The sequence below is a fragment of the Periplaneta americana genome, chromosome 14 (assembly GCF_040183065.1).
Source record: "Periplaneta americana isolate PAMFEO1 chromosome 14, P.americana_PAMFEO1_priV1, whole genome shotgun sequence".
NCBI classification, from domain to species: Eukaryota; Metazoa; Arthropoda; class Insecta; order Blattodea; family Blattidae; genus Periplaneta; species Periplaneta americana.
In genome coordinates, this window is record NC_091130.1 from 7,679,841 (window position 1) to 7,697,626 (window position 17,786).

The 17,786-nt window shown below is 35.3% G+C and overlaps 1 protein-coding gene across 9 annotated transcripts in view; it reads right to left on the reverse strand.

Moving 5' to 3' along the window:
• LOC138713098 (cytospin-A-like) overlaps positions 1-17,786 on the reverse strand; it is a 406,047-nt gene that overhangs the window by 74,232 nt on the left and 314,029 nt on the right. For 8 of the 9 annotated variants that reach the window (XM_069844871.1, XM_069844870.1, XM_069844867.1 and 5 more), the window contains exon 4: positions 5,932-6,007. In XM_069844871.1, coding sequence (XP_069700972.1) covers positions 5,932-6,007 — 76 coding nt within the window. Of the gene's footprint in view, positions 1-5,931; positions 6,008-6,094; positions 6,237-17,786 lie in introns of those variants that run through there. The other variant, XM_069844872.1, reaches the window with a different exon arrangement.

Sequence of the window (17,786 nt, forward strand, 5' to 3'; positions counted from 1 at the left end):
ATAACATCTTAGTTCCAGGAAGTAAAAGAGGCACTCACCCCTTACCACCCACTGTAAATATGAGTGAACAAAAGGTAACCTTCCTCATACAACTACTTTGTATTGTAAAAATCAAGAAGAGAATAATCTCATACGCATAAGCGGACGACATAGTAGTAGGGTCTAAAGACCTTACGAAGTTACAAGAAACAATAAACATCATGGTAAAATGGTGCAATAGAAACAAATTTGATATAAATGTGGACAAGACAGAAATGATGATAATCAGAAACGGCGGAAGAGCACCAGAAACAGTAGAAATCGTCATGAAGAACAGAAAATTAAAAATTGTACCAGACTACAAATATCTAGGTTTAACAATACAAACCAGCGCAGATATTGACATTAAATATTTTCATGATTTTACATATTTTGGTACATATTCAGCTTATTTTTCTTACATAAATATGTACATATTTCGCACCCTGACATTAAATAAAAATCCGGTCCCTAATAATAAGACATTCTTGAACATTACAAATAATTTCAATTACTAATCATTTGGTGAATTTGTTATGAAATAACTTTCCTGTGTTAATCAACTCAATATCTGCCATCTTCAGATTTCTAGTGCAAGCACAGAACCTTACTAAAAATCTGAAGATGGCAGATATCAAGCCAAAACTAGTCATTAAGTAAGATAAAATACCAAGTGTGTAACCAAGATATAAATTTTAATAATTAATCAAGGTTTTCACTTTATTTTGCATATCTTTCGGTATAAACACATCAACAGAAAGAATTTATAGAAAACAAAAATGTTTGTTGAGACAGACTTTCCTAAAGTACTCCTATTTTAATCAATCAATCAATCAATCAAACTCCTGTATCTCCTCATGAGGAGCATAGGGCATTCACAAAGTGCCTCCATCGGACCCTATTTGTAGCCAACTTCTTCACTTCGCTCTATGTTTTCCCCTCCCTAGCAATTTCCTCCAAAACTGTTCTCTTCCATGTATTTTTTGGCCTTTCTCTTGTTCTACTACCCTGGGGGGTTCCAATCCAAAGCCATTCTTTCTACTGCTCCATCTTCTTTCCTGATTGTGTGCCCTATCCAATTCCACTTTCGTCTTTTGATTTCTATTGTGATTTCTTTCTGATTTGTTATCTTCCATAGTTCTGAGTTTGTGATTATATCAGGCCATCTAATTTTTAAGATTCTTCGTAAACATCCATTAAGAAATGTTTGCAGTTTATTTTGTATAATTTTACTTGTTTTCCATGTCCTATTTTAATGCCACCTTCTTATTCTTCTTCTTTACCATCCAGGTCATCATGGGACACCGAAGAAGTGGAGGATACTTTCCAGTTAACACAGCAAACATCACACTTCAAATCTGGCAGATACTCGAGATTGTTAAAAAAAAAAGAAAGTATTTTATCTTCCTGTTCACAAGTTAAAGTTCGCAAGTATTTTCTTGCTCTGCTTCATCCAGATTTCATTAAACATATTTCCTGGAAAAGTAATATATAATCTTGAGACTTGTACAAGAGAAAAATCCCAACCTGTTTAAAAATAACACATTACTCATGCATTAAGTGCAACTTGGTGCTAATGTGAGAGTTGTGTGGTTTTTCGTGTTCAGTGTGGTGATTCACTTATGTTGCAAGGAACAGCCTGCACTCTGGAACTATGTCTGGTTATAAACATGTAAATCGCTTGGACTGCAGAACACTTTTAGAGTGAGTGTATCGAACTGTGGTTTGTAGCAGTCGTTGTAGAAACTTGTATATTAGTCTTTTATTATCTCAGCAATGTTATATACAATCATCTTCTTCGTAGTCATATTGTTATTATGTATACCATCACCATCATCTTTTACGTCTTTCTGTTATTTTATACTTCTGTAAAAATTGTTCACGCTCTACAAAAAAATTTCCACCCATCTGTTCATATGGTGTCCAATGATCTTCTCCCATTTGGTCGATAGTCAAAAATTGCCCTAGAGATTCTGTATCTGAACATGCTGACGCCAGTTATTTTGATAATGATGAATGTACACTCTAATATGGGCATCACATCAAGCTCATCTAAGATGTCTTCATTCCTACTACAGTCTCACTTAGTACAGCCTGCTGTTCAGTGCATAAACCTCATCTCACTTGCTATATTCTACTTTCATCACATTTTCGTTGGGGCCATGCTTCATATCCACTCGGTAACGAGTTTTGGAATAATATTCTGGGGAAATTCCACAGATAGTAACAATATATTCCTATTACAAAAAAGAGTAATTAGAATAATAGTAGGTGCCAAATCTAGGGAATCGTGTAGGACTATTTTCAAAAAACTACAAATAATGCCCATGGCTTGTCAGTATATCTTTTCATTAATGATCTTCCTCGTATGCAATCGTGAAAACTTTGTAACTAATTCAACAGTTCATAGCATAAATACACATCAAAAAATGACTTTCATACTCCATCAGCAAGTCTATCATGCTATCAAAAAGGCAGTAAAAATTTTTAATAGCCCCCTATCGATATAAAAAATGAAACTCAAAACATAAGATTATTTAGGGCCAAATTAAAGAAGTACCTAATTTCTCACGCCTTCTATTCTGTAGGTGAATTCATGACATTCAATAACGCTTCATGAAATTGATACTAAAACTTTGTGTTGTACTAGTAGACTATATTGTAAACCTCGTCTGTATATATTTCATCTAGACTGTGACTATAAATTAAGATTTTATAATAGTATTAAGTTTTTTGACTTGTTCCATATTCTAGCTGTAAGCATGTATGAATACCATGGAATGTTAATAAATACAATACAATACAATCCATAGTAGAGGACAAATCTTAACAATACAACGCCACGAAGACTGTATTTTCTGCCCTTTCAGATGTAGTTTTCAATATTCGCTTCCTAAAGCCACAGCAAGTTGAGAATTTCATCTTAAGCGAATTTTACCTGAATGCCTGATGTGTAAAAGGGGTTACAAAATATTGTATCTCGTACATAATTTTCTTTTCATCTCCAACACTTTTTAATAATCTGTATTACCGTATTTGTTGGTGCATAAAACTTTATTTAAGACGCACCCAAAAAAAAAATAAAGCACTTTTCCTGGGAAAAATTAAAATAATAATAATAATAATAATAATAATAATAATACTAATAATAATAATAATAATAATAATAATAATAATAACAACAATAACAATAATAACTCACTGATATTTCAAAAGTCTACAAATTCAAGGGAATGCACATGTCAGAGACTGTCGGACATTGTCTAGTTTCAAAAATAAATTAAAATTGCACTTTTTGAATTAGATTCCTTTCAGTTATAAGCCCTTTTCTCTGCCATAGTTTTGTAAAAATATAGGCTATATATTTCTTTTTCCTTCCTTTCCCCTTTTTGTTTTCTTTAACAGTCGATGAATTTATTATCATAGCCTTTTTATCGTGAATTTTATTTAATTTTTGTATTCCTTTTCTTTTTTATTACTATTTTATTACATTCCATTTTGATATATTCTTCCTTACGTTTTTCCATATTAACTATTTGTACTAAATGAGTTGCTTTCACTATATTCCAATGTATTTTACTTTCTTTCTTTTTTTTCCTATTATGGTATTATTTTCATGTTGTTTAGTGTCGATTTTATTATGCTATTATTTTTTTTTGTAATATGTTAGTATTCTGTTCTTTAACTTTTTGTTAAATTTTAACTGCTTGTATACTTTGTGACCTGGTAGAGTGTAAGAGAAGGCCCTATGGCCTTAACTCTGCCAGTATAAATAAAGAATTATTATTATTATTATTTATTAATTATTATCGTATTGTTATTGTGTAAGTCGCACACCATTTGTAAGGCCTATTTTGAGAAAAAAAAATAGTGCGTCTTAACTTATGTGCATGTATACCGTACATATCAATGGTATTTTGTAAAAAGGGCGCTATCAACAAAATTAGGAGACCTAAAAAAACTGTTTAAGATCCATCATTTCATAAAATGTGTTATTTACTTTATGTCAATATTTTCACTATTTTTTTTAATTCTTCAAATTGTTGATAACGCCCTTCTTACAAAACACCATCGACACGTATATAAAATACTTTATCACTAGGGGAGGGAGAGGAATTTATCACTAGGCTATTCTAGGCTACTGTCTAGAGGTAATAATAATAATAATAATAATAATAATAATAATAATAATAATAATGTGGACCAATATCAATAATAATAATGACACGACCTAAAGTTAAGCCTACCTTAGGGGGCTCAAATTAAAAAAAAAATATCCCTACCCTTGCACGCACACACAATGTGTTCTCTGGTATAAAATAGGAGATTTAAATGACAGTGGAGGAGCTATGTCAAAGACATAACAAAAAATTTTAAAGTTTACAATTGTCTCACGATATTCTAGCTCTGTTTACAATTAAATACTTCTATTCAGCAATACTTAAAAAAAGGATCTGCTTAACATTATGAAATGAGGTGGCATTCTGTCTCCTCCAACATTAAAAAGCAAAATCTTGCAGGAGACTATGTTCAAACAGTAGCGTGATTAAATATTCTCTTAGAGAGCAACTTTTTGGGTAAATGCTTCTTATTTTAACAAATATGTCAGTGCCTTTCTTAACATTTTGTTACTGCATAAGTCATGGAATATTTTCACTGATTTTATATTACTTGATTAAATTTTACAAGTTAGCAATATTAGTAATAACACACGGTATAAAAACACAGGCAACTTTCCACTATGCCTCCTTTTTCACTGATGAAATTTGTTCTTCTTACAATAAACAACATTAACTTGAGAAATTAACGTTTAAATATCTTAAAACCCCAAGGAAAAATATTGTACATTAATATACATCATCATTACACATTTTATCACTTAAGATTTGGTAAACCTGTCATAGAAACAACTTCCCTGTGTTAATGTGAAACTGTATTGGTTATTTACTTTAGATGGCTACAAATCAAATCGCAACTAGTCAATTAATAACCAACACAGATTCATATTAACATAGGAAAGTTGTTTCTATAACAAATTTAGCAAATCCTAATTGTATATAAACTGAAATTTTGAGTTAAACTGAAGAGAGTTAATTAAAACTTCACAAACGTGAACTCTACAGAGATTAGATGTTTTAACATGAACAAAAACAGACATACAAGAGGAGGTTATGCATGGCATAACGGCCAGATTGTATTTCCAAGGCCTTACAAAAAATATATATATATAAAAATGAAGTGGTTTAGAATTACTAGAATCTCAGGTAAGTGAGGTATATCTTGTCTTTACTAATACATACTGAACAATGTCGTTAAGTTAGATAGATCTTTATACATATATTCCAAAACTAATAGGAATATAACGATAAAAATATACTAAATAAATAAACGCGTTACAATAAAAACAAATGCAATGCACAATTAATTTATTTATTAATTAAACTTTAAATATGCATACCACTATTCAAACGTTATTGTTTCAAATGTCTTAAGAACTCCAGTATAAATTTAGTAGGTTACAACAAACAGAAGCAAAGAAAAGCATAATGTGTTGTACTCAAACTAGGAACAAACAAACAGTTGTGTCATAATTTAGGATAACTTAAATAGAGAGAGAGGAACAATAACTTCCTGCCAGACTAACAAATGCCATCAGCGACTTCTACACCTGGCATCCCATTTGTTTACAATAGAATCCCTGCCACACCTACAGATTTCTGTCCACAGTTTGAGGTTAAGTGCTTGCATTATACTGACATTTAATCACTGACTTAACACAATCGAAAAAGCTGCCATCGTCGACTGTTCTATTAACAACATCCAGGTATCCCAAATCGGATCCCGACAGATAACTTAACAATAAGTAGGACATCACAAAATCTGAAGCCAGAAGGGCTTAATATGTGGACTTACCTGCTGGTGGGGGGTGGCCCCCGTCTTGCCGTTCTGGTGTAGGCCCTTGCCGCCGCCCCCGGCAGCGGGTCCCTGCCTGCGGAACAAGGATTTGAACTTCATCATCTTGCTAGCACATAACGTGTGCCACTCCACGCACCACAAAGCCGACTGACCCCCTTACGTCTGCTCGGGTTCGAGTCCCCGCCCGCCTTCACGCAACAAGTGGCTGCTTATCTCCGCGCGGTGTTGCCGCTCGGCCCGCGCTGGTGACGTGGTGCTTTATCTGGTGACGCCGCAGCGTCACGTCTTGGGCTCTGCGTCACGCGGTAGGACAGAGGGATGAGGGAGGGCTGTTGTCGTGTACCCAAGGCTACTAGGCTCACCTCCCGGCGGCAGCCGAGAGTTCCTACCGGGATGCCACATGTGGCAACACGGGCCAGCTGTTGTGGCATCGTCTTCGCGAAATCTTAGAACTGGGAGGCGATGTTACAAGCTGCGGGCAGCAAGGTCAGCCGCGGTGACGGGACGAGAGGCCCGAGATCGTCGCCCAGGTGCTGCTTATGTCATTAAGTTACGACAGATACTGTTTTCCTTGACTGGACTGAACATAAAAGTTCCTTTTACATACAGATCTCCAGGAAAGAGTGCTAATATGGCGGACAGGGATGATTTCTCCACCTCTGTCAAAAGCATCCCCATGCCCATGCACTGCTTATTCCGGACAGGGATGATAATTTTGTTCCTTCTACATTTTCTTACAAATTATTTGTGAATAAGTACGCTTTTAATTTATTATTGTGATGATGATGTTTAGTCAACTGTCCGAAGACAGGTCTGAACCTCATTAGTAACACCAATAAGGCAAAACTCATGAGACAACTAGGCCAGGAGATAATGGGGCAGTTCCTTTCCCCTTCCAATGCATACATCGCCGATTAGTCACATATTCCACTAATCAGACTTCAGATGCATACAAACAATTGAGGCGTTCAGAAGTCAACATGATTAACTCTACTTTTGGTTATTTCAGAGTTTCTAAGTTGCCAATGTATTAAATTGACCATATTTTCAGTGGTCAATGTGATTAACTCCATAGTTCAGTAAAATGCTCACAGAATGCAGTATTCTTCTTGACTACATCACAGAATTAATTATGTGTATTCAACTTTAACCTTGAATATCTCAAAATCTTTGGAAAAGAAGTTAATCATGTTGACTTCTGAACGCCTCAATTGTTCTTCTGACGCATATCGTCAAGTGAGATATACTGCCTGATAATCGATATACATATAAAAATAAGTGATTATTATTATTATTATTATTATTATTATTATTATTATTATTATTATTATTATTTATAGCGTCAATGAAATGTGTTCCATAGTGTCAGTGAAATGTGTGCTAAAGTGTCAGTGAAATGCGTCATAGTGCCACTACAGTGAGTGAGATGAGAGTAAAGTGAAAGACTATTGAAACTTATGTAGGGCCTATACATAATTATGTAGGTTGTAATGTAAAATTAGGTATTTTATTTATGTTTTATTATTATTGTGTTAAATTATATTGTGTATTCTTATTGTATTGTGTATAAAATTGTATTGTGTATTGCTTATCATTTTATTGTGTATTGTTTATATTGTGTATACCACTGCCACCGGGTGCTTGCCCACTTGCAGTGCAAATAAATTTATTATTATTATTATTATTATTATTATTATTATTATTATTATTATTATTATTATTTAGATAGCTACTTTAATTGCTTTGACATAAATACATATATAGGCCTATAGCAATGTCAATACAAAAAAAAAGATCATACAAAAGTATTTGCCAAGTTAAAATAATCATTAATACTGTATAAACTATGTTTATACAATTTTCTTTTGATTAACGATTTGAATAAATCGTAATTTTAATTCCTACTTGACCTCGGTAAGCTATTATACAACTTCAGAGACATATATTCAAAATTATTTTGTGTATTCTTGTACCTGCATAATTCAAGTCTTATAGGCTATCATAGAAATTTTTGGTATGATGTTCATGAAAATTCGAGTTCAATGGGAAATTATTAACATTTAATTTAATACACAATAAACACTGCAGTATATATAGGGATGAAAGAGTGAGATTTTGGCAAGATTGAAATAAAGGTTTACAAGGTTCTTTTGGCCCAACACCACAAATAATTTTCACTGATTTCTTTTGTAATTTAAAAATATTAAAAGAGGAACTATGATTCCCCCATAATAAAATACCGGTAGGTACCATATTGGATATGACTATGTATATATGCATAATAGTTAACAACACTTTTGTATCCACAGTTTTGGACAATAATATCTTAACATGAATGATCCTTTGGATATCTTCCTCGAAATCATGTTAATGGGACTATCCCAGCCGAAACTGCATTCAATAAAATTACCCAAAAACTTGATGTTTTTATGGAAAGGATCACTTTTCCTATCTAAGTTAAATTTAAGATTTGTCACTTTACTTCCATTAATACATAAATAATTAGAAGAACATCATGATTTATTATGATTATTATTATGATTATTATTATTATTATTATTATTATTATTATTACTGCAATAGGCCTACCACAAATTTTGAACTTTACACACCTATCTTTAGAAAATACATAGAGCCAATACTGATGAATTTCTGCATATTAAAATTGAGTAGCTTAATATCAAAGACGGACATCTGCCCTCAATCGAAATTTAGATAGCTGAGGTTTTTTATACAATTTTTCATGCTCTTTTCAGTTATAGTGAAACCATATGTAAACTCTAACATTACCTTTATAAAATAAATATTACAAAGAACACTGTGAATTAAAAAATTGCCTCTAGATCAAAACTATGGAGACGACAGATGTCCGTCTTTGATATTAAGCTATGTAGTATACATACCGGGGTATACACATACACATATTTATGTAACGCTACGATATATATAATTTTAATTTGAAACATAGCTTTCAGATGCTGAGTAGAGAGATAGAGGGGGGGGAGGAGATAAGCAGGATAGTGAGAGAGAAAGAGTCACCCCTCTCTCATCTGGAAAATTAAATCAAACACCACCTTGAGGACTAGTCAAAAGGCGATGGAGAGCTGTAACAAGCAACTAGGCCTACATCTAATATTGAAAAGAAAAAAGATGGTGTTTATTTTTACTGCAGTTATGGACGTTTCACCATAGCCCAGATGGCGATGGTGATGGCTGTGACAAAATTTTCCTCGTAAAATACCAAGTTTCTTCAGTGTCTAGGAATTGATTGTATGTCGACGATATTGGCGCGAAGGTAGAATAAGAACGAAGTACTCTGAGAAAGCTGGCGTACAGGTACTTTATTCAGTACTCGTCAAGATAACCTTCTGAGCCACGGATGAACTTTTTTAATTGTCCAAATCCAGCGTCGTTTCATCCATCACAGTCGAACCAGAGATGAGAGAATAGTCGTGTAACAAACAGTCTTATTTCCTGCTAAAGCCCAATGAACCGTCTTAAATTGATGGAAACTATTTGTCAGCTTCCGTTACATGACACAGATGGTGGCGGATGTGAAATGATAAGATAAACTAACATGAGGAAAGGTACGGTAGCGATAAGTTGGTACTTCTGAGGCTGTCAAATATACGGTATTGTTATGGAAAAGAAGGTAAGATTGCATAAAATAGTGTAAAACGAAAAAGAAAATGTAAGAAGAGGTTAGGAATGAATCCGTGACTAAGTTCCTAAGAGGCTTTTGAGGTTTAGCCGACCTCAAAAAAAAATTGAGTCATTATATCTAGTAACAGTAGTCCTATAAGTTCGTAATAACGATGTATCGTAACATTTGGTTGCACTCCAATCCTTCCATATATTAACTTCACTGTTGGCAGTCATTCCAGTATGGAGAGTTCAGTACGAGGCTTATGGCAAAAGCCTCTAAAGGCATGGCTACGACCTTGACTCGCAAGCTTGAGGAGAGGGGGAGTATCGATTCGCCACATCTCCGTACGAAACGAGGCTAGACTTCCGTGACAATAATACGTCGCGCTATATTGGTGTTCTCTGAAAGCGCTGCGTTGTTGAATGTTAGTACAATCAAAAGTGCATGCGCATGTATCTTACATATTAATTTTGTGCAAAATGGCTCATACTGAGAGAACATTGAGGTCATTATTTGTAGAATTAAAAGAGAAGCTGTTTTCAAGTTGGATGCATGAAACAGAATGTGCTAACGAAGATAAGAGGTAAACACTACTTTTACATTTTTAGTAGGTTATTTTACGACGCCGTATCAACATCTCAGGTTATTTAGCTAGCGTCTGAATGAAGGTGATAATGCCGGTGAAATGAGTCCGGGGTCGGGTTGAGGGAATAAACCTCAACTAGGTAACTTGTCCCAACCGGGATTCAAACCCGGGCCACCTGGTTTCGCGGCCAGACGAGCTAACCGTTACTTCACAGGTATGGACATTTACATAATTAAAATACCGGATGAAAGAAGACAAAATATAAATTTTCAATTTTCATAGTATAAGAAGTATCCTTGGCTAACAGGGTGCTCTGAGCCAAATAAGTTACATTGTTATGTCTGTATTCTGTTTGGAGGTGAAAATAAGTGGTCATCATGTTCTTATGGTGTCTATGTCAAAAATATTTTGATTTAGTTAGTTAGGTAGTTGGTTTTTTTAAGTAGGTTATTTTACGATGCTTTATCAACAGCTTAGGGTTAGTTAGTTAGTTAGTTAGTTAGTTAGTTAGTTAGTTAGTTAGTTAGTTAGTTAGTTAGTTAGTTAGTTAGAGGGGTTTAAAAATAATGTGTCAGCTATTATGGCTATTTGCGCCCTTTTTTTCTGCTGTATAAAAAGATAAAAGGTAAGCAGATTTTTTCAGCCTACTCAGTATTTACACCATAGCTTCGCCACTGGAAGAAATGGTAACATTGAGGAAAAGAAGAAAATATTGAGTTGATAGAAGAGCTAAGGTGATGCTAGGAAGGAAGGCCCATTCACAATGAAAATTAAACATAACCGTAACATAAACACAGAAGTTTGCGCCCAGGTTACCAAATGGGATCATTCACAATGATTCATATAAGCATTGACATTAACATTACCATAAGACGTTAACATGAAAGTTTCCAAACTTCCATGCTTATGCTTACGTGATTTGCAAACAGAACACAATCGCAGAGCGCTGAAGTATACGACAGAATATGAGGAAATGGCGTCGTTGTGTTTCCATGGTTACCAAGTATGTTTGCGGTTATGTTTATGTTCCCATCGTGAATGATGGTATGACTTCTTGATTTTACCATAACGTTTACATTCTTAAGTTAACGCTTACGTTATGTTTCATTTTCATTGTGAATGAGCCTTAAGGTGACGGAAGGAAAGAAAGGTAAAATGGCGGATGGAAGCGTAAGATGGCGCAGTATTCGCAAAGCGAGAAGAGGAAAGGTGAAATGGGCTTAAATAAGGTAGGCGGAAATGTATAAACTAAGGGAAGATAAGGTTATTCGCATTTAACAAGTCTTTTAAGCTAAATGCTCTTCAGAATCTGAAACTGGATTAGAGATGACATGAGAGTGACAGGGAAAAATTGAGATATGCAGAAAACATTTGTCCTACAACAGTTTCGCCTATAATAAAAGTTCCGACATGGATCTATCAGCTGATCTTTGCTAGACCTGCAATGGAGATGATAATGTTGAGAGTGGTAAGAAAGAAATTCAAAGGTATATCTTTCGTATCCATCTGAAGAAATTAAGCAGTGTTGGCTCGACGAAACAAGGCACCAGAATAAGGAAACATTTCAGTCACGATGTGCTCAACATGAACTCGGCTGGACGTTTTAGCCGCGGAGCTGGCCCAGGAGGCAGGGAGATCAGGTTCACGGCTGAGGGACTGGAACTGAACCGGAGCTGCCAGACTGGTCAGACAATGGCTGGCTTTCTCTCGCAGCCAATGTCACAAGGCGGCGAGGAGCCTCGAAGCCGCGTCCTCTTGATACGCAGTTGTGATGCTATCTTATCTGGGCAGTTTCCGCGCGACCTTGCTCTTGAAGGAACCCGACACCCGGCCTTGCGAGTGCGCAGGCGTCTTGTTTTCGCACGGCAGTTCGCTGCATAATGCATTTGCATGCCTTTACGCCTGTCACATACGCGAAAAACTGTGTTGCCAGTTCGTCCGCAACTAGCATCTCGATTTCTACTGGATTCTGTCTTCAAACAGTTACTTAAATTGGCCTACTCAAGACTCGCTAAATTATATCCGCTCCTCAACAAGAAATCATCTCTAAAGCTACAAAATCGCATGCTACTTTACACATCTCTATTACGACCTCTACTGCTTTATGCCTGTCCTGTCTGGGGAGGAGCTGCAATAAGTGAAATTAAACACATCCAGTCATTTCAAAATAAAGTCCTACGAATTTCACTCAATTCTCCTTGGTTTGTCCGTAACAGCCAACTACACAGAGAAACTGGTATTGACACAATCAAACAGTTTATTCATTCACAAGCTAAGAAGTTCTATAACAACCCAGAAAATGTTCCAGGCGCCATCCATTACTCTCTCGGAAGGAAGTCCACATTTCCCACCAGAATCAAGAGCCGACTTCCAATGGATCTCATATTATAATCAAAATTTATCATCACACCAACCTATGTAAACAATTATTTATTAACAATTATTTTTGTTCATTGAGGAGTCCAATCTAGGCTGCCCTCAATTCAGTGTCATGTATTGTATTTATATTTTATTTAGAAATGATCTGTTTAGCGCTAAATGCGCTGATCGATCAATAAATTGTTACAAAAAACAGTTGACTAAACAACAAAAAACTATATTTGTTTTTAACGTAATGACCTAACAGTCTCCCTCTGTAATCACAAATTGGTTACCGATTACCAGGGAGCGGATTTTGATGACATGTCATCTTTTTTTCTTTTCTTTAAGTTACATCCTTTGCAACGCCCGTAAATATATAAATCCTGGATACGAGCTGCTGGTTACAGAAATGTAGAGTTTTTAAGTCTTTTTTTGGTCATTTTTTGCCGTTCTAATAATTTTTTTTCAATTTTTAGGGTTTTTTGGTCTTTTTTTTTTTAATTTTAAGGTGATTTTTTTTTAGTAATTTAAGATAAATACTTCAATGACGAAATACATTTCACACTATAGGAAAACCTGCAAAATTAATGCTGACACTACCCATTCAAATGCGGAGACTGAAAGGATTTTCTCGATAGTAATTGATGCCAAAAGGAAGAAGAGGAACAGAATAGGAGATGAAGCTCTCGGCTGGGATGTTGTTGTACGCTCTGCCTTCCAAACAAAAGAATTGAAATGCAGCTCCTTTGAAGTCGCCAACATCCATTTTAGTCCCCGCCATCGAAATACATTAAGCTAGATATGGAGAAGGTTTGGTGATTGATATTTCTATCCTTCTCTTTTATTGTAGTTAAACATTAAATTAACATTTAATTGTAGTCTAATTAATTATTAATTGTAGAGAGGGAAAAGACATTCAGGGAGGGCAAGACGTAGATGTGAAGATAATATTAAAATGGATTTGAGGGAGGTGGGATATGATGATAGAGACTGGATTAATCTTGCTCAGGATAGGGACCGATGGTGGGCTTATGTGAGGGCGGCAATGAACCTCCGGGTTCCTTAAAAGCCATTTGTAACTAAGTAAGTTCATATTGTAAGTCGTGGGGAAATTTGTATTGGTGTGGGAAGTTTTATACTTTTATATGGGAATACCAATGTGTAACAATGTCCTCGCCGACAACCTCCAGTCGTTCACATTCCAGAATCTTTTAATGTACACTGTCATCTCTCGCAATGGAGAGGAGAGCTGTTAATTTAAGGTAAGATTTTTACTATCTATGTTAGAATTGTTTATTTTTAGGTCATTTTCCAACACTTTTTTGAGTCACAGTCAGTTTTAGGGTTCTCTTAGGTCATCAAAATCCGCTCCCTGGCGATTATTATAGTGGGGTTCACGTAACATTCGTTCCTAAAAAGCTAACGTGGCCGTCTTTTCATTGTTGCCAACTGTCAGCAGATATTACCAAAGCAGGTACGATCACAATGCTATGTACTGAAACAATAATTAAATTTTATTAATTTATTTAACATTAAAACGTACTTTGGCAAATTGAAATTTATTGGTTCGACTAAACAGTTCATGATTCATGAGACCTGACCTAAACATTAAATTTATTTTCTTCGACCACATGATATGATTAGTACGAACACCGAAATCTGAATACCACTCTAAAATATATGAGTTACTGTTTATTTATTAACAGTTATGCATACTGTATCCATTATTAATATTACTGATTATGTTCAAATTTCAAATAACATCCGCCAGTAATTTTCGTTTCATGAACGTTGGCAGCATCTTCAAAGGCAAACGACAACTGTCAACACAACAGTTGGAAAGTAACTGTCAGCTGTATTATTTGAAATTCGAAACAAAGTTGGCAAGGGAATTCAAGCTGCCAACTAGAAAATTACTATAATCTACTAGCATATGCAATAATAAGGGATAATGGTAGGCTCCACGCTTAGGGCATGTGATGTAGCCTATACAGACCATAGCAGAGAGAATTTTCCTTGGTTTATCGTGTAGATCCAATATCCTCGGGACGAATCGGAACAATCACCATCATCATGATCACGTTCAGCCCCGTAGCCGCGTAGTCTAAGGCATTTTGTCTCGCCCTAGCGATCGAAATGAGAGCTAAGAAAATAAATTTTCTAATTAAATTTCGGCTAGTGTATGGGACAGTGCCCACCCAGCATCGTGATGAAATTGAGTCACAGTGAGTAGCGAAATCAGTTTTCGAAAGCCAGCTCTAACAGCTGGGAGGAAATTATATACTTACCACACGTTACCCTCATACTAGTTGGATGATCGTTCACCTCTGCTGAGGCATGAGGACGTAAGGGTAGCAGTCGGCTTGTGGGCTTTTCCCCTAAATGGGCAGTTGCAGCACAGATTTATTTTTTATGATAATAATAATAATAATAATAATAATAATAATAATAATAATAATAATAATAAATGTTTTGCTGTAGTTGTAAACAATATCTTTATATTTTTACCATACAAGTAATACAATTAAGTGTAAGCAACAAGGAATTTAGACTGACCAGCTTCCTTTAAATTCCACTTAAACAATCGTGTAAAAAGCGGTCGCTTGCTGAAAGAAATAAAAAGTTGCTCACACCTGGTCAATTCTGTTCCACAGAACTGGATTTTAATTCCCTCAATTATACATACAGAGGACGTCAAGCAGGATGAAACACCTTCTGCAAGTCTCTACATCTGTGAATTGCTTCGTTATTATGAAACAGTTCAGCAGTCAAATACCTTACAATAACAAGAGCACCTTACTTCTTGTGAATCTGAAGTTACTTGGTTCAATCACAGTCTAGTATATGCAATACGTAGTAAATATGCATCCATAGATAGTTGCTAACGGTTACCAGATATAAAGTCCAGGATTATAATGTCCATACGTCAAAATGTCCATGGAATAATCTCCACGTTGAAAATGTCCATGTTAAATCGTCCAGAGTCAAAATGTCCATAGTTCTATAATGTCCACTTCACTCTGATGTCCGGAGTCATAATGTCCATAGTTCTATAATGTACACTATATCCATTGTTCATGGTAGTTACAGTAATCTATGTAAAAAATTTTCAAGTACAGAACTAACCAGAACTGAAATTTTTGAAGATGGAACGAAGTTCTCAGTTAGTGCCATCACAGAAGGGTAAGCCGCTTCTTTCTTTTCGTGGGTACCTGTACCAACATCATGACTTTAATAGAGCTAGGACAAAAATATATTGGCGATGCAGGGAAAGAAAATTTGTAATGCTGCAATGTTAACTAACAGCAACCTGGATAACATTCGGGTTTTGCGGAATGGCACAGATAAGCATTTACATAGTGCCGACGAAGCAGGTATAGAAGTAGAGTGCATCTTGAACCGTGTTAAGGCAAGAGGAAGAGCGTTGGCTGTACATCATCCATCCATGTGGAGATTTATACATTGCCTAAAGCGTGAAGGAAATTAAATTTGGAGACAAATATTGCAAGCAAGAGGGGGACATACACAAATTAAAGAGCCGGTGAATAAAACGTATTTGACGAATCAAAGACAAATTCTCCAGATTGTGAGAAACTACAATAGGTAGGCTACAAAGAAAATGGAAAAATTCTCATATACTGTAGCTACCTCAAAGTACTGGTTACCATCTTAAAAGTTGGGCTCCGATTCCCTATGATTAATAATACTTATTTGTACGAGTTATGGAATAAAATTTATTGTGTTCTATTCAAGCAGAGTTTTCTTTTGCACTTGAACATCATGAACGTTTGACACTATGGACATTTTCACCTTGCGAACGTTTTATCATATGGGCTTTCTGTCGTATGGACATTTAGTACATGGACATTTTCATCGTATGGACATTTTGACAATATGGAAATTCTGACCTTATGGAGGTTTCATCATATGGACGTTCTGTAGTATGGACTATATACGGTGGAAGCGTTGCTAACCACTAGGATCGCTAATATCGCCTCATTACAGACAATGCGAAATAATACCGGCACAGTCTATTGTTTCTAGCACCCTCAAAACTCAAGCTTCGTGACTGTATATACTAGATTGTGGTTCAATGCCAAGTATTTTATTGTATTTCTACATCTACAACAAATTAATACAGTACACAGAATAACATAGCAAACACCCGCCTGAGCAAGTTCGTGTTCAGGGCAATTCCCATAGGTCTAAATAAGTATTTTGTAATAAAATAGTACAATATAACAAAAATTCAATATAATTAAAAAACAATTACAAAAGAAGAATTGTTAACATAAAAATTGGATAACCAAATTAAGAATAAAACAAGTTTCAATGAATAAGTACAATCTGTTCCGTTTGGGTGTGGATAATATTAATTTATTATTATAAAGCTGTTATGATAGTAGGAAAAATTTCTTGCTGGTTATATTATGATTAAAAGATGGGAGTTTTCATGTATCACAATCAACAATGCAAAATATGGAAGGACAAATGAAAATCGTACACGATTAAAATGGCTACTACAAATCAACAGTGGGCACATTTTGTTCTTTGGTATGCTAAATTTGAGCGTGTTACAAGAGTTAAAAGAGAATTTCGACGTAAGTATGATAAGCGAAATGTACCTAAATACGATTCCATAATGTTGTGGTATCGAACATTTGTAGAAACAGGTTCTGTGTTAAAAAATAAACATCCAGGAGGTCGCAGGCGAAATCCAGTACGAGAAGCAGCTATCTCTAGGCTTGATCCCCAAACTCCCCAGATCTAACACCTCCTGGCTTCTTCGTGTAGGGTTTTGTTAAAGACATTGTCTATTCACAGAAACCCAGGAACATTGATGACTGAGAGTAAAAATTACTCAAGCTTTTCAACAAATCGCCCCTCTTATGTTACAACGGACATGGGCTGAATTGCATCACCGTTATGAGTTGTGCAGGGTGCGCAATGGGGGTCATGTTGAGCTCTGAGGAATCTCCCATCTTTCAGTGTTGTATGCACAAAGTTTCAACAAATAAAGTTCAGTAGTAAATGTTTTACGGTGTTTTTATTTTATCCATGCCCAAACGGATATAAGAATATTGATAATAAGAAAAATTAGACAATCTGCTTATTTTATTCTCAGATCAAAATTAAAATACCTAGTTCTGGATTTATTATCAATTGTATGACCTTAGCCTGTAATCTGGCTGTGATTTAGTCCACTGGCTGTGGATTTAATTAACTTCCATCAAGTCTCAAAATATAAAACTAATGAAG